This window comes from Maniola hyperantus, chromosome 6 (genome assembly GCF_902806685.2).
Source record: "Maniola hyperantus chromosome 6, iAphHyp1.2, whole genome shotgun sequence".
Classification (NCBI taxonomy): domain Eukaryota; kingdom Metazoa; phylum Arthropoda; class Insecta; order Lepidoptera; family Nymphalidae; genus Maniola; species Maniola hyperantus.
This window is the reverse complement of record NC_048541.1, coordinates 6,686,926-6,708,954: the sequence shown is the minus strand read 5'-3', so window position 1 is coordinate 6,708,954 and position 22,029 is coordinate 6,686,926. Positions and strand designations below refer to the sequence as shown.

The window sequence follows — 22,029 nt, the reverse complement described above, 5'->3', positions numbered from 1 at the left end:
CATTGTTGCAACAAGAATAGGTACCATAATAATAATAATGTTATTTATTTCAGGCAAATTGTACCCATAAATTCAGCCAATCACAACAATTGCGATTGTAATAATGATTGATGCAGGTTTTACGGAATTGACCAGCTGGGTCTCATTGGGAACACCTAGAGCTCCCTCTTCCAACATCAATGGGAACACCACTGTGTCATCAGCACAGATATCCGTGTGGAAAAGAGGTTGATAAAATATTTTGGAATTCACACTCTCTTGCCAACGGAGCTCGGGCTGAGGAGTTCAAAAAGTCTTTACTTGGTAGGCACCCACCTCCAATATTTAATTTAATTTTAATTTAATTTGTGAACACAAAAAAGTGTTTATATCTCTATCACACTTCAGAGCTTTTCTATACACCTAGCTTTCTCTAACAAGGTATTACTATTTTAATGCCAAATCTACTTGATTCTTAATCTGAGTTATCTACTATTGCTCTATGCGTAGTGATTATATAATCTTTGGCACAGAACACTTACTCAACCAGTATATATAATGTACTCTGTGCTCCTACCAGAGCTCTTTGGTCATTTAGGAGTAATGTTCTGTGATTACTGGTCTATGCTCTTTGGGTCTATGCGGAAGCTTTTATTCATAGATTATCTACCTACTATCTTTTATTTCTGTTCGGTGGCGGAAAGTGGCGGGCGGAAAGGAAAACATCAAGAGTGCAAAAACTATTTTCGATAATAATCACAATAATAAACATAAAACAACGCTCAAAAATAAATTACTTAGCAAAATATTTATTAAAATAAGACCTAAAGTGTCTACTAACAGTAACAAATAAATAAGTGCCAAGGTAAAAGTAAATAAAAATGACATTTCAGATGCCGGCGGTTAATTTCGATTTAATTACTTCGTTAAAATTTAATAAAGAAGACAATGTTATTAAAAATGTGTGGAATCACAACCTACATGAGGAATTTCATATAATAAGACAGGTACATAAGTACTTTTATTTATTTGAATCTAAAATTGTTTGAATCTTGTTAGAGGTTAGAGTATTTTATTTTATATTGCTTTACTACAATCAACCGCTTTGTGTAGTTAATTGGTATAGAACACCCCTCGTATACAACAGCTCAAACTGAAAACACGCAATCATTACACTTATTATAAATGCGAAAATGTGGTTTGTTTATTGGTTTGTCCTTCAATCAAGTCGCAACGGATCGACGTGATTTTTTGCATGGGTATAGTTAAAGACCTGGAGAGTGACATAGGCTACTAATAATTGATTGAATCTTCCCGAGATAAATCCCGGGAAATCAAAGAGTTCCCACGGGATTTTTACGAAGTCGCGGGTATCAGCTACTAATTAATATATTGCACTAATACTAGTAGAGAGTAATAGAGTAGAGAGTAGGTTAGGATTACCAATTTCATAATTATGTGTTTACAATTCACAATACATACAAACCTTCCTAGTGAAATATTCTGAACCAGCTGACGCCCGCTTTGGTTTTCCGGGATAAACAGTATCCTATGTCATAGGTCTTTGACTATACCCATGCAAAAAATCACGTCAATGAATTGCTCTGTTGCGACGTGATTAAAGGACAAACCAACAAACAAACACACTTTCGCATTTATAATAAGGTTCTGATGATAATGAAACCCTTATTTAATTTCACTGAGAAAAGGTGAGACCATACTTTTTTTTCATCAAAGAACAAACCTGGTAAGAGAAGGAATAAAAATGTGTCAAAACTGTACTAATCTGGCTGATGTGCTGATCACCATTGATTTGCTATTACAGATTAGGATTCTGTCTCCAGCTTCAAAACTATAGATCAGGTCTGGCCTAACTTACATTAGACTGACTTGATAGCACTTTTAAAGAAGAATTGTCAAAATCAGTTAAGATTTCACATATAGAGCTGTGGAGTAACATTGACAAATATTATCATGCCCTATCCTCAACTAACCATATTGTTTTTTGGGATAAATACTATACTAATATAGACCCAGAGTATTAGCTATAAGTATGCCAAGTTGCATTCAAATCTGATCAGTAGTTTTAGAACAAAGTATGCACCAACAAAATTTCAGCATGATCCGGTCAGTCAGTTACCTTTTCCTTTTATATATTTCGATATTATTTTGTCACAATATATTGTCCAGTTACAGTTTTAATATAAGTATGAATAATTTAGTAACTGTATTTTCTGCATTCAGGTAGTTCAGAAATATCAATGGGTTGCGATGGATACTGAGTTTCCAGGTGTAGTAGCCCGGCCAATAGGAGAGTTTAAATCTACTGCTGATTACCAGTACCAACTTTTGAGGTACCAGAATGCAGCTCAAATCTTAACTTAATCACTTATTTAATACTAGCTGATGACTGCAACTTAGTCCACAAATAAGTTGATTTTTAACATTCTGTGTTTGCCCATGGGACAAAGTTATTTTCTGGGATAAAAAATAGCCCATGTCCATCTTCAGCATGCAAGTTATCTGTAACAATTTTATCAAGATCGGGTCAGGGTGAAAAGATAACTTATTACACCTTATGTAAAGTGCATTATCACATACCACTAGGTGTGATGATCACTCAAGGGCTACCTTGTCATTGAATAAAATAAAACCCTCAGATTTCAAAAGTTGTACCTACCTTAAAAATATTTATTTACAAAGTGTTTTTTTAAAGAATCTTGTATATTTAATCTTCCTTAATTTCATTTTTAAGTTTTATAATTTAGTAATTTACTTAACAATTTTTTCCTGTCTAGTTATTCTAGTGTAAAGTGCTAGTTAAGTCATAGAGGAATGCTGTATTGAGACTGTGGCTATGATTTTGTATGAAACATTGAATTCCTTGTAGGGTAAATCAATGTTTTAATACCGAAACAAAGGCTCAGCTCCTACACAGAGTTCCTTTTTGCCTAGTGCTAAATTGGGGCCGATTCTCTTGTACACAATCTCTAAACTAAACTAAATTAACAGGTCTAAATCTACTGCTATCCTTTTCCGCAAGCAATATTATGACAGAGATAGCAATCGATTTAGACGTGTCATTTTAGTTTAGTTTAGAGATTGTGTACAAAGGAATTAGCCACAATGATAGTTTTTTGACAGATGTAATGTTGATCTACTAAGGATAATACAATTAGGCCTTACATTTATGGATGAAAATGGAAAAACTCCACCAGGCTGCACTACTTGGCAGTTTAACTTTAAATTTAATCTACAGTAAGTATTAATTAACATGATGTAGAGCCTAAGTATATGGATACTAGATGATACGCGCGACTTCATCCGTGTAAGTTTTAGTTTTTTTTAAATCCTATGGGAACTCTTGATTTTCTGGGACAAAAAGTAGTCTATGTACTTCCTGGGATGCAAGCTATCTTTGTATCAAATCAAATTTCATTAAAATCGGTTAACCAGATGGGCCATGAAGGTTTCACATTTATTATATTAGTATGGATTTTCTATTGAATAAGTATCACCAGTTTCAATGTATGTATATTAAAAAAAACTATAATATTGTAAGTGTGTATGTAGTTGAGTATTTTCCAGTAACTTCTATTTGTTCAACCTTTCACCGGTTCACTACTAAGCATGGATCTCCTTTATGAATGAGAAGAGATTGCCCATAGTCTACCGTGCTGGCCAAGTGCAGACAGACACCTTTGAGAAGTGAGAACATTATGGTAAACTCTCAGGCATGCATGTTTCCTCACAACAATTTATTTAAGAAAAGTGAAAAATGGTTTGTGTGATATAAAAAAAAATATTAGATGTTAAATTAGCATAATAATTATTGCAAACAGAAAAATCAATCTCTGTCAGGCAATCCAAGCATAAGATTCTTGAACTAAGAGGGATAGTGGTTGGTGTGCCAATAAAATAAAATAAATAAATAAATGTAATATATTTTACACTAAGAATAAATCCATATCCTTAGGCTCATGGAATGTTAGTTTAGTGATTTGTTCAAATCTCTTTTATAGAAATCAATATGTTTTTTAAGATCAATTATTGACAGGGAGGACATGTATGCCCAAGATTCCATTGACTTGCTCCAAAATTCAGGTCTGCAATTCAGACGGCATGAGGAACATGGTATAGAGCCCATTGAATTTGCAGAGCTATTGATGTCTTCAGGTAATACTATGTCAAAAAATTAATAAAACTAACTATGAAATCAAATATGAGGAGCTGGCGAAAAAACACAACAAGTCCTGATTTAATTCACATTTTTTTTAAATCTTTGATACTAATCAAAGTCACTATCTTGATCCAGTGTTATTATTCTATAAAAAGTGTTAAGAAGCAAAATGTGCTTCAATTGTGGTAAAAATACCCTCAAAAAGTGTGTTTTCAAACAAAACTGGATTAGTTCAATGATAAAGATCTTGGAAATGCAGTCGTAGTCACAGTTATAAAACTATACCTTATTATATGTATAGTATAGTGAACTTATTGTAATCCTTATTGTAGGCATTGTGCTAATGGACAACATCAAATGGTTGAGTTTCCACTCTGGTTACGACTTTGGTTATTTACTCAAACTGCTTACTGATCAGAACTTACCACAGGATGAAAATGATTTCTTTGAAAGCTTGAGGCTGTATTTCCCAACTGTATATGATGTCAAAGTGAGTAAAACTTTGCTATGGATGTGATATACTTATTATCACTAGCTTATGCCCGCCACTTCGTTCGCGTAAATTTAGTTTTTTTAAAATACCATGGGAACTCTTATTTTCCAGGGTAAAAAGTAGCCTATATCACTCTGCAGGTCGTCAACAACAACCATGCAAAAAATCACGTCGATTTGTTACTCTGTTGCGTCGTGATTGACAAAAAAGCCAATAAACCAACAACACAATACGCATTTATAATATGGGTAGTAATTATTGAAAAATACTTACATTTGAATTCTATCCCAACAGTATTTGATGAAGTTGTGCAAAAATCTAAAAGGTGGACTTCAGGAAGTGGCAGATCAGCTGGAAATAAGAAGGGTCGGCCCACAACACCAGGCCGGTTCTGATTCACATCTGACTGGTATGGCATTCTTTAAAATCAAAGAAGTAAGTACATAATTATGTTATATTAGTTTATGCCCGCGACTTCGTCCGCGTGGACTACACAAATTTCAAACCCCAATTTTACTTATTTGGGTTGAATTTTCAACAATCCTTTCTTAGCGCACATCTGTTATAATAGCTATCTGCATGCCAAATTTCCGCCCGATTCGTCCAGTAGATTGAGCTGTACGTTGATAGATCAGTCGGTCAGTCTGTTACCTATTCCTTTAATATATTCAGACTAGCTTATGCTCGCGACTTCGTCCGCGTGAACTACACAAATTTCAAACCCCTATTTCACCCCCTTAGGGGTTGAATTTTCAAAATCCTTTTTTAGCGGATGCCTACGTCATAATAGCTATCTGCATGCCAAATTTCAGCCCGATCCGACCAGTAGTTTGAGCTGTGCGTTGATAGATCAGTCAGTCAGTCACCTTTTCCTTTTGTTGTTGTTGTTTATTGGCTTTTTGTAGTGCCCTGTGTGGCACTACAAATACTCACTACTCACAATTTACTTCGCCAAAGACACGTACCTTTTCCTTTAATATATTTAAGGGTTATTTGTTTTAATACGAAACCCTAAATACGAAGGCATAATAAAAAAGGCCAAAAACTAATAACTTTTAGGGCCTACGCAGATTTGGGACTGTGTTCCGTAGAGGACAAGTCCCTCACATTTTTCTACCATGTTTTACTGTGTGACCCATTTTTAACCGACTTCAAAAAAAGGAGGAGGTTCTCAATTCGTCGGAATCTTTTTTTGACTCTCGTCTGCGCAGGCTGTTAGGCATATTTGAACATGACAATGCTGGTGGTAGGTTACAACAATAGTTCAACCTTGTGCTGATAATATTCTAAACTTCGATTTACACCGTAATCTTAGACTATTGAGACTCCTGGCTTTTAATACTTCAGTTCACTTAGTTGTTTGTATTTGCAGATTTTCTTTGATGGTAACATTGAGAGCACCAGTGGACATCTCTATGGATTAGGAACACCATGTTCCCCAAATTCAAATAATAATACTCAAGAATGTATTGAAAATGGAAATTCCCCTTAATTATAAAATTAAGATATTGAAATCCATAATATTATCCATAGTACAACGGCGCCACCGAGTGTTCTATTTTGTTAATGGACACGAATACTGTGATTTTAAGTACCTGAGCGTCCAGGGAAGTTGTTTATTTGACATGAGAAATTATTTGATACAATACATACAATTATGTATTGAACAATTGAATTTTCAAATTATGTGGTAGTTCCTACTTAAGGTGAATTTTCGAGACAAGCGTCTGTGGCGTCAATGGGGCCGCGTCAGATTAATGTACTATGCAAATGTAGGGACACTGACGTCGACGTCAGAGTCGCTGCACTCGAATGATTATCCCTACATTTGCATACGCCTAAAAAATGGCTTCTCACGCGCCTTTTTAACTTAGTGTCAAATTTCATGTCAAAAGTACGATTTTAGACTCCTTATTCTAAAAATGAACCTACTTTTGACATGACAGTTGACCCATAGTTATTTTAGCGCGTTAACATGGAGCGTGAGGAGTCATTTTGTACGGACTATACCTACAATAATCTGCCGCTCGACTCTGTCGCGGCACCACAGCTCGGTTCGGTAGTATAAAATATTTTGTTGTTGATAAAAAAAAAACTACAACATGGCGTGGCGTACGTCTACCTATAGGTGTAAAATATTAAATAAATGTGCAATAAATAAAATAACGTTAAAATTATCTCGACTTTTATTACTGTTCCACAATCAAACAACACATATCCATATCATTTAGTTATGAAATATCGTAAAAAGGGAATGTCAACTAGTTATTAAATTATGAGTAATACTTGAGGTACAAGTCGATCTTTCAGAAGACAGGTCTTCCAGTGGACAAATATTTTCAGTATCAACTCTATTGATGTTACTTTGGTACCACGGCCGATCGAGTGATTCTGGAGGGGTAGAGACAAGGAACCGGATTTCATTTTTTCTTTTTCTTATTCTTTTGGGTGGTGTCAGGGGTACTGTCGGCCTTGCGTTTTCCGGCGTTCGCGCCTTTACCCGTCGCATTGCCACCGGGAGTGTTCTGATTGGCGTTTCCACTTTTCTTTTTCTTTTCTGCTCTTTCTTTTTCTTCTAACTCTTGATTTTCTCTTTCAATTAACGTAATTAGAGTGTTACATCTGTGGGAAAAATTATTTTTGAGAAAAGTCAAATCCCTCTTCTAAAATAATAATTAATAGCATCGCTTTCCAACTGTTAATTCTGAACGAATGGACCTATAAAATAATCGAGAGCAATTTTTTAGATTAAAAGAATCTTTCAAACCGATTTCAGGCCAGCACAGACAAGATAAAGCCCAATGGCAGAGAATTACTGATAGCCTGTAGTATTTGTAACAATATACAGGGAACTGTATTGGAACTCCTCACATCGCGGCTTTTATAGCATGTTCAAAGAATCAAATATGAACATTAGCCGTATGATTGCGCATGATATAAAGCAGATTTGTGCCGGGCTTGTGTTACATGTGATATTACGGTCTATGACCTGAACCACACTGTTCAGTTTTTAGTTTAGTCTACTCTACACACATAACAATTTAACTGAACAGTCAAAAGTGCCAGTTGCGCGTCTGTAGCCGCCTTTAGTTTAAGATTAAACATCTCGCCAACATTGATAGAATATGAGCATTTAAATACTCAGGTTAAAATAAAATAGATCTTAACTGTCTTGTATTAAAGTGTCTGTTTCAATTTTATTGTCCATACATCTACAACCGTGCTCCAAGCGGTAACGTTACGAAATTCAAATGGGTGCAACTAAAATTTTGACTTTAAATCAAGAAACTTTAGGCCCATTTTACACTGATGTTATTGTATCACTCACGGATTCTATCAACAATGATGAGATGTAAAATCTAATCTACGCGTGGGGTACAATGGGCTTCGGAGATGGTCAAGCAGATAGATTTTTGCTTGAGCCAAGCAATTTGACCGTTAACAATGTTTGCTTGATGCTTGAGTCAATCATTTCCATGCTTGATGCGATTTTATATATTTGCTTGACGCGATGTTCGGACAGTGTTCGAGATATGAGAACAGTAGCGTTTGCTTGACCAAGTTGCTTGACGGACGCCTTAAGCTGCTTGATGCGACCGTCAAGCAAACAAACCTACAGTAAGCTGCAAAAAAATAATGTACATCAACCTTTAGAAAGAGATAGCGGTATTGTTTAGCATTGCCTCAGGCGTTAAGACCGACAAAACGATGGTCGATGTACATTATTTTCTGGCGCGTTCTGTACGAGCTTGACGTCAAGCTGCTTGACCGTCTCGGGTGCCCTCCAGGGCCCAGGAGCGGCGAGGAGAGTCACCTGCGCTGCAGCTCGACGGCCGTGCGCGACTTGAGGAACCAGTCGAAGCGGAACTGCGGCGCGGCGTGCACGGCCGCGCGCAGCTCCTCGTACACGTTCTCCTTGTCGAAGCCCAGCTTGTGCAGCATGCACACCAGGAACCTGAACATTCATTCACAAATCTAACTATAGGTACAGAATTGCTACTTATACGTGAGATGCCAAATCGCTATGATAGTAAAAAAAATATTTAAAAAACGGAATTAAACCATAAAACGTAATAACGATCTCTTTTTTTAAAGATATAATAATTTAAAAACATTTTGAGGCGTTTAAAATACCTTGCTTAAATCACAAAATTTTGTTTCAATTTAGGCATTTTTTTGCGTAATGCTTGTTTGGTATTTTGCCTGAGTAATTTTTTACATTGCAAAACGCCACGATTTTAATTTTAGCATTTTTCGTTTTTTGTTGAATGAAAATATAATATGATTACCTATCTTCTTCTTCAACATAATTCTTTCCTTTATTGGTGCCATACGAGATTCTGAGCTGATGGAATGGTGCCCTGTATCGGGCCATTTTAGCGTCCAGCGCTTTCTTAATCGACGCTCTCCTTTGTATCTTCGCTTCTCCTCTCTCGATCTGACCCATAATTCTGTCTACGTCCTGAAGCTCGTGACACCTTTCCCAAAAAACAGCTGAGTATTCCATAACCTAAAAAATGAATTGGGCTCAGCTCAGCTACGAATGGTCTTAAAATAGTAGAAAAATCTACCTTTCTGCACAGAATATATAACTTTCAGTTAGGCAAGTAAAGCTCTTTCCGCACTGCATCCAATCCAAAATTAAGGATTCTAGGAAGTAGCCGTAGTACTATTTCTTTGAGGGATTGCGCACTACATCCGAATTTCGTTTTACGAAGCCGAGAAATTGGCTAATTCTATTATACACAATCTATAAACTATTACAGATCTAAATCTAATGCTATCTTTTCTCGCCGTTAGCATTACAAAAGGGTATCAATACATTTAGAATTGTCACTTTAATTTAGTTTAGAAATTGTGTTCAACAGAATTTGCCTCAATATCTACAATTCGGAGCAGTGTACACTATTATTACCTACTTATATATCCGAATAATACTTGCCGAATCTGACTAGGCAAGCAACATCCGTCGGAACGGACCCAGTTTAAAACGTATATCGGGATCCATCCGACTTTTCTAGATCTGAATTTTTCTCGGATTTAGATTGCATGTAGTGCCTAGGGCACAAAAGCAGATAATTTGCTGTCAATAATGGGGTCGCCTGCCACAAGTACTAGTAGCAATACTAGTTACTTACTGAGAGGGCCCCAATTTCTACGCATTATGAGTGAAATATAGTTTTACTGAAATAAATATTTTTGATTTTTGCTGTGAGTTGATAAAAATTTGTCCATTAGCAATAAATCTTCTACTTCATTCATTCATTCTTACACTTCACATTTAACTATTAAATGTCTGTCAAGTCTTTGTAGTTTTAAAAACTTATAACTTACTTCCTCAGGAGTCTTGCCTTCCACATCTTTAGCAATGTTTTCGATATCATCTCTGCCATATTTCTCATTTGCTTTGATAAACTGATTGAAATCGCGTTTAGTCCAATTTGTAAACCCTAAAAACAGCACAGAGTGAAGCATTAAAGAAACCTTAGTGTTACAGTAGGTATAGTACGCGGCAGAAAATATTGTACATCGTCCTTTATGAAGAGAAGAGGTTTTGTAGAGCGTTGTCTCTGTCTTGAGACCGACAAAACGTCACAATCCGAAATCTCATTCTAAAGGTCGATGTGCAATATTTCTTGCCGGTTACTATACTATTCTTATAGGCATGTCGCACTACATTAACGAATTATTACAGTTAAGTACCACATTGATAAAATATTATCGTAGTTTGTTCCTGATTTTTTAATCAGTGTCTATATACCTGGTTACTTATCAAAATTTGGCCATCAGTTAATATTTTATATTTTATATACCTTTGCTTACGAGAGTATAGATTTCAAAACTGAGATGCTTTTAGAGAATCCCTACCTTGTGTTAAAAGTTGTTCTTTTTCTTGAATTTCCTCTTCAGTTAAAGCTTCAGCGTCGTCTATCTTGCGTTGCTCCTCCCTTTGAATTTTTGCGGAATCCGGACCCAATTCAGGATTTCGTGGTACTTTGTAACTAAAATACACAACATAATCCAATACAGAAAAGTTTGCCCAACGCAATCTGTGCAAAATTCGTCGCGCCCTACTGAAAAATAACTTAAGAGAACGTAATAATAAAGGGCTTAGACGTAAAAAGTAAGACTTTTATGTATGCGGTTTGTACTCTTCAGGGGTGACATAAACCACCACCCCCCCCCCCCCCCCCCCCTGGGATCCCCAGGGGTCACTTTGTGAGCAAACCCCTTTAAATAAATTAGATTTAAAAAAAATAGTTATTGACTGACAGTTGTATTTTGGATGACAACAAATGATTATGGCTCCATTGAGCGTCTCTAATGATGGAGAATGACAGGAGGTATATAAAAAAGCATTAACTTTAAATAAGTTTTTCTTACTTTAAACATCTTTTTAATAACAACTCCAATTCAGCGTATCAAGTAAGAATCAAGCTGTTGTTACCTAAGTGTTTTTCTGTAGTGATATATTTCTTGATCCAACAGCTCAAAAAGCCGCGGAGGGAAGAACTGAAAGTCTTGAACAATGGGCTGCTTCGGCGGTCTCGGGGCCTGCGTCACAAAGTGTACTAATGTAAACGAGAATGATAAGTTTTAAAAAAAAGTTAAAAAGCAGAAAGCAGACTAATTACAATAGAGGTAAAATACTACAGGTACAATAGTAACACAATGAAATCTATATTATGATATTATGAGGAATTGAATGCAATTTTAAGATACAATAAAAATATTATAAGCAAACCACTTGTATATAATATGGTGCATATATTTTGAGACCTCACTCGCCATTTTAGCTCTATATGTCAACTGTCATGTCAATAGTACGGTTTAGTCTTTATTTATTTTGACATGACAGTTGACACATAGAGCTAAAATGGCGTTCTCAAAATTTATGCGTGCTTCACAAGCAAACGGTTCTATGTACAATGTAAGTATAAAATATTTTATAATGTGAAATAATATGAAAAAACAACCGTGATATTTTACATATTTTTATAATTTAATGAGATAAAATAGTCCGAATATAATTTACACTCCACATAATAAATAATTACGTAATATAATAATTTACTTCACATTATTAACAGTTAAAACAGTATAAAAATACATAGATATTTATGTACATGAATGTGGGGCATAAAGAGCTAACCAACAATATACATTACATAGTGTGTTAACAGACTTGTTTGAAAAGGCTAGACAAGTGTAGGCACATCTATAGTCCGCGACAGGTTGAGATGGCAAGCGGGGTATCAGGCGGGGGGATGCACTGTACACCCGCACGTCACCCGCGCCCGCACCGGACTAGCGCGGGGGGTGTGCGAGGCGTTCTTTCCCCAATTGTCATCTCGACCTGTCGCGTACTGTACAAACGTGTTCAAATCAAAAAGGTGAGCATGTAACGCCCGCATGCCCTTAGGCCAATTCCGTATCTTTATGGAAAAATGTCGTTAAGTCTCACACTAACGAAATCCCGAGATTCAGTGCTTATGATGTCATCTCGGATGATTGCTGAAGTTAGCCAGTACCAATTAGGAGGTTGATTAATAATTCTACACAAATATTTACACAAGTTAAAAAATTCCTGAAAATAGCATATTACACCTTCTGAGATTACGATCTAATGAGTTTCTTGCTGGTTCTTTTCGGTAGGAAGGGTATTTCGAATCATCTATGATCTATGGTAGAGATATGATATAGTATAGTGGGTAAGTTACATAGACATTTTAAGAATTAGCGCGCATCATTATTATTATTATTATTTATTATCATAGTGCGGCGAATTACGGTGCGTTTTAAAATCCGTAAATTTGAATTTAAATGTATGAAAATCCGGTGCAGAATTAATTCCGCAGTGCGCGCGCTTCTATGTAGTTCTATTCTATTCACAGATTATGCGGGAAAAAATGTACGGAAATTTACCGTGGTGCGCGCCAGCTCTTAGCCAGTATTTGCTCAGGGAGTTAAAACGCGAAAGATTTATGCAACGATATAAACCTGCTTCATTTTAACTGTCTTAAGTCAGAACAAAATCAAAGTGCGCTCTATAGATTTTAACCTAAGACACGGAATGGCCGTGAAGAACATAGTTGCAATTTTTAGTGTCAACTGTCTAGCTCCTTCCTACAGTCCGCACGTGACAAGTGCTAAGACAACCGCCCCCGCAAGCCTCAGCGCATATTTAGCTCTTTATACTTATTTACCTGTACCTTGGGCGCCTTGGGCTCGGACACGCGCAGCGCCTCGCGAAAGTACGCGTCCACGGCGTAGTTCGCTTTGCGCTCGCGCTTGGGAGGCTCGATCCAGTTACCGATCGGTACTATTTTCTGTTTTTCTCTGTAATCCTCCCCTGTATCATGAAAATAAGCCATGGTACTATCACGACCGGCCGTATTGAAGGTGTACTAACATACGACCGTCTCTCTACATCCTCTTTCTCATCACTGGCGGATTGTGACCCAGACTAATCGTCTATACATATAAGACTACTTATCCTGCCTGACTGACTGTTTTATCAACACCGCGGAGTCGGAAACTTGAAATTTTGATAATCAGGTTCCTTTTATCATATTGTAGACACTCGCTAAAAATGTTTTTGGAAATTCCACCCTTAAGGGTGAAGAAAGTTTGCATGAAAGTTTTTCATGTTATATCCATGAAAATTGGTATTTGGGCTTTTAGTTAAAAATAAAGAAATACATATTTCAGGATTTTTGAATTCTACACTCGCACCGACTTCAAAACAAGTCAACCAGAATTATATGTAGAAGGCCGTCACCGAGTGACACACAATGCACAGCCTTAACCGACGGGTCCAGAAACTTGAAATTTTGTATGTAGGTTCTGACGTAGATCCACACTGTTTTTAAAGAAATTCCAATTGGATCCTTAAAAATCCAAATCCGAGCGGACGAAGTCGCGGAAATCGGCTAGTGCAAACCTTCAAATTGATACACGGAATCGGTCGCGCCCGGAGTGTCCATGGAGAACGCTCTCAACGACGACTCGCCGAGACTCTCTAACTTTTGCTTTAGCTCTTCAGTCTGAAAGCAAACCAAATTGAAGTGATACAAACTTCTAACTTTTCGGAGTTATGTGCGATTCAAGCAATTGAGTATCACTGCTTTTAGGGCAAAGAAAAACATCGTAAGGAAACCTGCATGCCTGAGAGTTATGCTATAATGTTCTCAAAGTTGTGGTCTGCCAATTTGCACTTACAACATTTGAAATACAAAGTTTCCATTAATGAAATCAAGTCTTCATCCATGTTTATTCTTTCAAAAGCCACAAAACAACCTAAGCATATCGGTATCATACATTTAGCATGGTTAGAGACCCATTAGAGTGGAGTGGCGTGTCGTGTCTCTCTCGAACAATACTAAAATGTACTAAGCCGACATACTTCTAACGCGTCACGACACAAGCTTGCTTCCGGCTTAAGAACTTGCACAGAAGTCATACATACTTAACACAAAAAAACTGAGAAAATTGTAAACCTTGGATTCTCCTTTGGCCAGAATCGAGTCGATATCTTCTTCAGTGATCTCCGAGTCCTTGGAAGAGAAGACGTGATTGGCGCCGTGGCGGATCATGTTGAGCATTTCGTCCTTGTTGAGCTGGTTCTTGATGTCCACCAGGCGGCCCGACTGGATCACCAACTTGTCCAGGCGAAGCTTCACTTCTGCTCGCTCCACAATCTTCTCCTCTACTGTGTTCTCGGTGATGAGACGGAATACGCGCACCTTTAAACGGAATTTATTTTCTATATATAGATAAAATAAGATTTTTTAAATTTGTGCTATGAAGATGTACAGCATACCTGCTTCATCTGTCCGATGCGATGAGCGCGGTCCATGGCCTGCAGGTCCATCTGCGGGTTCCAGTCGGAGTCGTAGATGATGACGACGTCGGCGGACGTGAGGTTGATGCCGAGCCCGCCCGCGCGCGTGGACAACATGAACACGAACTTCTCGCTGCCCGGCGCGTTGTACTCCTCGATCTGGCGGTTGCGGTCCTCGTGCGGCGTCTGACCGTCGAGGCGGCAGTACTTGTACTGGCGCCAGTGGCAGTAGTCCTCGAGGATGTCCAGCATGCGCGTCATCTGCGAGAATATGAGCACGCGCGAGTCCTGCTGCTGCAGCTTGGGCAGCAGCTTGTCGAGGATGGCCAGCTTGCCGCAGTTGTACACGAGGTGCTCGTCCGTGGTGTAGGGCGGACCCGGCTCGGCGCCGTCGAACAGGTACGGGTGGTTGCAGCACTTGCGCAGCTGCATGAGGATGTTCTGCAGCCGCATCTTCTCCACTTTACCCGCACCGTTTACTGCAAAAGCCAATTACTAGATGATGCCCATGAGGATTTTAAACACCCTGCTGGAACTCCTTGGCTTCCCACAATAATAGTATAGTAATCTCTGGTCTGTTTTGGGCGATATTTAAATTAAAAGAGTAAAATAGGTTTCCTGTTGAAGATTAATTTCAATTTAATCTGTTTAGTTTAGCTATTACACACAGAGTTGCAAAACTTGAGTTCATACATAACTTACCTACATCAATATCCTTCATCAGAACCTTTGTGTACCATTCTCTTTGCATTTTACTCAAGCCCACATACACTTTAAGTTCCTTTTTGGGTTTCAGTTTCTTTTCTACTTCAGCTTTGAGACGTCGCAATAAAAATGGTCTCAAAACTGCATGCAACCTTGACACCAACTGATTGTCGCCTAAAGCAGCATTTGTATTAAACCAGGCGTCAAAATCCTGTAAATGAAAAATAATAACTGGAAAACTCGATTAATTTCCAAATTTAAAATAAACTAAGATAATTTTTAATCCTTTCATTTTTAACTTATATTGATATAATTAGTTAGGGATTTTGAGATAGCAACTTAGTTTATTTATGGACATTGTTGAGTATGGTGATCTATGGACAAGTTCTATAACTTATCTGAATTTAGGTGAAACCAACTACCAGTGCAAAGTACCTGAATGCGGCTAAAAATCAAAAAAATGTAATTGTACCATATTGTTTGTACTTTATGCCTATAGCTACTCATGATTATAATCAACCCATCGGCAGCTTACTACAGAGCACGGGTGTTCTCTCAGAGTGAGAAAAGTTTTGGCCATAGTATACCATGCTGGTCATACCCTACTCGTAATTACCCTAATAAAAATATTTTTAGAAAAGCCCCTCAGATCTCATGTCAATAAGAGAATTAAAGTTTATCAAATACTTACATCAGAACTATTAAATACATCAGGCAAGAGGAAGTTGAGTAAAGCCCATAGCTCATGAAGATTGTTCTGTAATGGAGTACCAGTCAACAGAAGTCTATTCATGCTCTTGAACTCACGAAGAAGTTCCGAGAGCTTAGACTTTTCATTCTTGATGCGGTGAGCTTCGTCTATCACCATGTAGCGCCAGTTGAACTTTTTAAACACTGACTTCTCTCTTATAATCATTTCGTATGATGTTATACACACATCCCAGTTACCAGGCATCAGTGTTTCTCTAATAAATATATTCTAAAAAAAAAGAGAAAATTGGAAATACACAATCTATTGAAAATCTCTAAACTAAATTAAAATAGTCTAAATATACTGGTATCTTTTTCATAATGCTCTGGCTGAAAAGGATAAGCACTACATGTCAACCTGTCAATTTAGTTTATATTTGTTTTATGTTAGAGATTCCTACATTTTGGACTTTTAAATAAGAAGACATGCAAGTATTCATATAAGTAGACAAATCTTGCTCCGAAAATAAAATAGGGGCTAGTCTTTATCATATGAATTTATTACCTTGGTTTTTGTTTCTATTACAAAGTGAAGATGATACATTAATTACCAGCTTTTACCCACGACTTTGCGTAATATGGCCTATAGCACTCAGAAATAATGTATCTATCTATCAATGTAAGAACTTTTGAAGTTGGATGAGTAGTTTCGGAGATTACCTCCTATATTCAAACTTACAAGCCTCTTTTTAATATAAACGTAGGTAGATCACAAGTAACCTGACAAGTGTTATGATAGCTCATTTTGCTCTTCAGTTGTTTCCCCTTCAACACACACCTAACTTGAATTTAACTACAATGAGGAAGTTTCAGGGCGAACGTTCCATAAAATTTTCATAGATGGCGCTATGTACTGCACCCACTGAAATCGAAAAATAATACCTATAATGTGGCTAATTCCGTTGTACACAATCTCTAAACTAAACTAAAATTACATGTGCTATCCCTTTCATAATGTTGCTTGCGGAAAAGGATAACACTAGATGTAGACCTGTTAATTTAGTTTAGCTTAGAGATTGTGTACAAGAGAATCAACCCCAATGTCAGCATTTTCGTTGCCAACTATTCCAGCATGCTCTGGTACCTAGCGTAGCACTACCCGGTATTGGGCCAGGGTGTCTCTGCAGTTTTCAACCAGCCTTGAGTTAACAATCTCAGAGGATAGAGCTGAAAGAGCTGCCTGGCTGTCCGTATGTTTTATTGACGTTGTTGTTTTGCAGGATGTTTTACGTACAAATATAGCGTATAAATATAGCGTATACCTTCGCTCGGAAATTATTTTTCGTTCTTAGTGGGTGCAGTAAACAGCGCCAACTATGAAAATTTTATGGAACATTCGCCCTGAATCTTCCTCATTGATAATGTGACTTTTTTTTTAATTGAAAATATTACAATAAAACTTAAAGCTAGCCTTATCTAATTACTGTATAAATCATGTCCGCGTGGAATGGTGCCAAGAATACTGGCTGCATTTCCGCGCTGGACAGCCAGGCTTACTATTTTAATAATATTTAATAATTTAATAATATTTAATTTAATACTATTTTAATAATGTGACTTACCCTAGTTTCTTGGTCACCAATAAGACACACAGCTTTGATAGAGGGACACCATTTTTTAAATTCATTCATCCAATTTGTAAGTGTTGATTTTGGCACAATAACTATATGAGGTCCAGGCACATTCCTAGAAAATATTATTTTATAGGTAAAACATTTTAATGCAAATATTTATTGTTGCTTCTCTATGGCTCTTTGTACTGCGGATTATACAAATATTTCAAAAAACTAGCCAAGTGTGTGTCAAACTCGCACACAAAAGGTTCCATACTATGCTACAAGGTATAATGTACTTTTTTAATACTCATAGTGACTATTTTGAATTTTTGTTATAGGCGGCTATAGAAATTAGAAATACACACTCTATGGAAATTTCAGCTTTCTAATTATTATGGTTTATAAGATATAGGCCACTGATAGACAGACGGATGGACAGAGAAACAGTTGAGGCCTAATAATAGGGTCCCATTGGTACCCTTCAGGTATGGAACCCTAAAAATTAAAAAAAAAAAAGATACTGTTAATCAACTTAAGTATTTGTTACAATATTGTTTGGTTGAGAAACTTAATAGTAAAAAGTTACCCACTTCTAAAGAATAGTATAATCATGAAGTTTTCTAATAAATCCATACCAAAAAAATGCCAGTAAAATTAACATAAAACATTAAAGGTAGTTGACAACCTCACTGGCGCAGTGGTAAGCGCTGTGGTCTTATTAGTGGGAGGTCCGGGGTTCAATTCCCGGGGATTTGAAATTTTATAATTTCTAAATTTCTGTCTGGTGGGGGCCAGCAAAGCCGTGCCGCCAAGCGATTTAGCGTTCCGGTACGATGCCGTGTAGAAAACGGGTATGGGTTTAATAAAAACTGCCATACCCCTTCCAGGTTAGCCCGCTACCATCTTAGACTGCATCATCACTTACCACCAGATGAGATTGCAGTCAAGGGCTAACTTGTATCTGAATAATAAAAAACACTCAACATACCACATAATTAACTTCCTACATCATAATATGAACACAACTGTCAATATGGATATGTATGGATAAGTAGAATAACATTCATAGAAATGTGGCATTGGAGTTAGAATGACTACTTACTTAAAATGTTTCATGTACCCCAGAAGTGAAATAGTCTGCAATGTTTTCCCTAAACCCATCTCATCAGCCAAAATTCCGTTAATACCATTTTCATAAAGTGAAATCATCCAATTTAACCCTCGCACTTGGTAGTCCCGCATTTCTCCATTCTTGATGTAGTGTGGGGACGACTCAAAGCGGAATATTGCCTTCTGCTTGATGTTAGTTTCAGCAAGGAGTTCCTCATCTTCTTCTTGCTCTGTTTTCCGATGGCGATGGCTATTAAAGATGATAGATATCTATTGATTACTTTGTACAAAAAAAAACATTTTGAGCTTGTAAAGTGTTTATTAAGTAAATAATGTGTATGTACACATGTTGTGGGGAACTAGAAGATGGGAAGTCTCAGATGCACTGCTGCCATCAACAATCCGAGAAAAAAACTGGCCCATTAGACTGCTCATGCTAAACCTAGCCTTGCCTTACATACCTATATTATTTATTTAGGGTAGGCATTCTATTCTGCTTTTGAGTCGAGTCCAGACAAAATATCTTTACATATCTGGGTTTTGTCACTGAAATGCAAAGTGAGTGAAACAATGCATAAATAATAATGGATATTATTTATGCATTACATATTGCTTAGCTTGGTCTGCAGGGCCTATAATGAGTTATTTTTAATAGTATAAATGTTATTATCAGCTTTAAAAAAGTTTTCCAAATTTAAAAAGGTGTGTTTGAACTTTGACTATAAAAATAAGATAATTTCCATAATTAAAATGTCAGAAGAAGACAACCCTGGCCCTAAAATACAAAAGCCAGTCTTCAGCTTTGTATTTAAAGGCCTGGTAACCTGTTTTTTTCTACAATAAAATAGGAACAGGAAAAAGAAATCAATACAAACACTACTTCATACTAAAATAATAATAATACTACTAACTCTCCTGCACTAGGGGTTTCAGGTTCTTTGATCTTCTTGGGCCTGCCAGCTTTAGCTTTTGGTGGACTACTTCCCGACTTATTAGAGTTGGTCATAAAATGCGAAAATATCTCGGTCTGTTTCAGTAAGAAATCGAATCTTTTTGAGCGATCAGTTTCAATCTTACTTTCGAAGTCTCCTTCCTTACCCCTGGATGACGGTGTGTCACTCGATGAGGCATTCTGTAATGAAACAAAGTCGATCAAAAAAGAAACCAAACTACAATATTAAGTGTATAACTCAAATAATAATCTTAATCCCATCTTACTTACAGAATTTTCACCCACATCTGCTGTATCAATTATTGGCTCTTCGGCTTGCGACATTGTCACAAAAAATTAATTACGCACAAATGTCGACCGCAATTTCCATAAGTTATTTTTTATTAAAAATAGATTATAGATTAATTTATCAATTTATGATACACAAACACTAAAAGCTTCGTCTTTACATAAAAATTAAAATAATATCACTAAACAATAGGGTCAAAATATTTCCCTACAAGCAAGACGCACACGGCCACAGATTAATACCACATACCAGTCTAGAGAGTGCACCGTAGATAGAATGATAGGTAGATGGTAATTACTGTGTAACCGCGTATGAGATAGCGATAGCACGACGTAACGATGAATAACACGACATTAAATAACTTGACCGTAACTGGAAGCTTTATATTGAGAGTAGCATTTCCGTTTCCGTCGATTTCATGCCAGTTTTCGTACTTTTATTGACGTCACGTCTGGTTCTGTGGCGCCACCTGGCGGTGTCGCGCTCGAAGTTTTCGTAAATAGCTCAGCGCGGCCATTGCTTCATTGGCGTCTTGTTTTCCGTCGAAACAACAGCTTGCAACAGCAATACACAACATTGCAAAATTATTTTATAAAAGTGTGGTAATAAAGTGTATTTGTGTGAATAATTCGCAGTAAGTACTTATCATTTATATAATTAGTACGTGATCATTATTTTTAACGGGTTATCCGTTCGGATCACTACTTAATATTTATAAAAAATTTAGCCAGTAGGTAGTGACTTACTGCTTGTAATCGCTACTTTGTAATTACTTGTCACGATGTAACGTTTGAAACGCTGATTACGTCCATGTGCCGTGTACTGTCCTACCAAGTACCCTCTTATTTTATTTTTGTTACATACCGACATTATGGTTGTAATTCGTATTTTTGTTGAAATATTACATTTATCAGAGATAAATCACAGATACAGATAAGTCAAGTCAATAAGGCTTAAAGTTTTAGGAAGTGTTAAGAACAGTTGTTCGCAAACATACAACGGTATTTCTTTCGTTTCACTTTTAAATTTTGCCCTTATGTGGGTGTGTTGTATATCGTACATCAACTTAATTTTAAATGTAAATATCAAATATTTGACAGTGTGAATTCCTGTAGCTCTGATCGGCAGTTGCAGTTGCTGCTAGTTAGTTTTTGACTACTAATAATAAAGATTATGGTATTTAGATTCTATTTTTAGCTGTTGTTAACATAGTGTTAATTTCAGTAATGGATAATGTAAAGGAAGCTGTGGCTGGTCCGAGTGGGCAGGCTCGCAAACGGACACGAAGCCGCTCTAGCAGTTCCAGCTCGTCCAGTAGTAGCTCTAGCTCTTCCTCGAGCCAAAAACGAACACGCAGGCAGCGTAAACGAAACAAGCGCGAGCGAAAATCACGAATTACAGATAACATGGACAAGCTATTTAAGGAGATCGGTGAGCTACGCAATCACATTTTTTCAACAGCTAATCATGATGAAATTTTTTCTCCAGTTAGCGGTGAACTTTATGAACATATCACACCTGACGATCAACAGGGTGAAATGGAATGTCAAAATTCGTGTTCGAACTTTACTTTTGATATAGAAACTAAACTCAAGGAACCATCTGTTCCGAAGACATCCGAAAAATTTCTGAAAATGTTACTTGACGTTCAGCGTTTAGGCGACGCGTCTTGGTCTGAAGTTAGATACGCCGAAACACAAAAGAACTATAATCATACTCCAGGTTTTATCAACCTAGAAACAAACGAAGAGGTAAAAACGTATGATACCTTGCGTCATCTGGCAAATGCAGATAAAGCTTATGCAGCTATCACATACTGCATCTTAAAACAAAAAGTAGCCTTGCAAGAAGCTATAAGAAGCTTGCTTTCTTGGACCAAGCAAAATACTAATATAAATTCTGATCAATTTACCGAAAAAGTTGAAGAGATATTTCAAAAAGGTGAGTTTCATAAGATTTCTTCGGATCTTTTACAATTAGTGTGCGGCCACCGAGCAGAAAGCATTGAGATGCGCCGTGAAACTATCACGAGCCAGGCTCGTGACCCTTTGGTGAAGACTTCATTAAATAAAATACCACCATCAGCTACCCATCTATTTAATTCAGAGCAATTTACTTCAGCCTTGGACAAGGCTGGTGGAGTTAAGAAAGCCTTTTGGCCAAAAAAGGAC

The 22,029-nt window shown here is 37.0% G+C and overlaps 2 protein-coding genes across 4 annotated transcripts; one reads left to right on the top strand and one right to left on the bottom strand.

Annotated features, from left to right (window-relative positions):
• Window positions 1–676: 676 nt before the first annotated feature.
• Window positions 677–6,829, top strand: LOC117982947 (CCR4-NOT transcription complex subunit 7-like). Of its 2 annotated transcripts, none has more exons than XM_034969392.2 (7): window positions 677–986; window positions 2,224–2,333; window positions 3,124–3,237; window positions 4,037–4,155; window positions 4,492–4,649; window positions 4,947–5,087; window positions 6,025–6,829. In XM_034969392.2, the coding sequence occupies exons 1-7, from the start codon at window positions 861–863 to the stop codon at window positions 6,142–6,144; spliced, it is 888 nt and encodes a 295-aa protein (XP_034825283.1). In that variant the 5' UTR covers window positions 677–860; the 3' UTR covers window positions 6,145–6,829. The 2 variants fall into 2 exon arrangements, with proteins under 2 accessions (XP_034825283.1, XP_034825282.1); XM_034969391.2 differs by having other exon boundaries at window positions 4,022–4,155.
• Iswi (Imitation SWI) lies at window positions 6,821–20,104 on the bottom strand. 2 transcript variants are annotated; one of them, XM_034969375.2, is made up of 16 exons: window positions 19,840–20,104; window positions 19,529–19,749; window positions 18,610–18,867; window positions 17,514–17,637; window positions 15,893–16,180; window positions 15,199–15,412; window positions 14,476–14,975; window positions 14,153–14,398; window positions 13,597–13,699; window positions 12,860–13,005; window positions 11,101–11,207; window positions 10,521–10,654; window positions 9,987–10,102; window positions 8,942–9,162; window positions 8,467–8,607; window positions 6,821–7,274 (listed from the first exon to the last, which is right to left on the bottom strand). In XM_034969375.2, the coding sequence occupies exons 1-16, from the start codon at window positions 19,891–19,893 to the stop codon at window positions 7,073–7,075; spliced, it is 3,075 nt and encodes a 1,024-aa protein (XP_034825266.1). In that variant the 5' UTR covers window positions 19,894–20,104; the 3' UTR covers window positions 6,821–7,072. The 2 variants fall into 2 exon arrangements, with proteins under 2 accessions (XP_034825266.1, XP_034825267.1); XM_034969376.2 differs by having other exon boundaries at window positions 12,866–13,005.
• Between the last annotated feature and the right edge of the window lie 1,925 nt (window positions 20,105–22,029).

Bases quoted from the DNA above. Each gene is read 5' to 3' on its own strand.
- LOC117982947 (XM_034969391.2), top strand. From the start codon at position 861: ATGACATTTCAGATGCCGGCGGTTAATTTCGATTTAATTACTTCGTTA. The intron at 4,650-4,946 runs GTGAGTAAAACT...CTATCCCAACAG, and splicing joins CAACTGTATATGATGTCAAA to TATTTGATGAAGTTGTGCAA. The intron at 5,088-6,024 runs GTAAGTACATAA...TTGTATTTGCAG, and splicing joins CATTCTTTAAAATCAAAGAA to ATTTTCTTTGATGGTAACAT.
- Iswi (XM_034969375.2), bottom strand. From the start codon at position 19,893: ATGTCGCAAGCCGAAGAGCCAATAATTGATACAGCAGATGTGGGTGAA. The intron at 14,976-15,198 runs GTAAGTTATGTA...TGGCTTTTGCAG, and splicing joins GATGAAGGATATTGATGTAG to TAAACGGTGCGGGTAAAGTG. The intron at 7,275-8,466 runs GTGACTCTCCTC...TTTTTCCCACAG, and splicing joins GCCGTCGAGCTGCAGCGCAG to ATGTAACACTCTAATTACGT.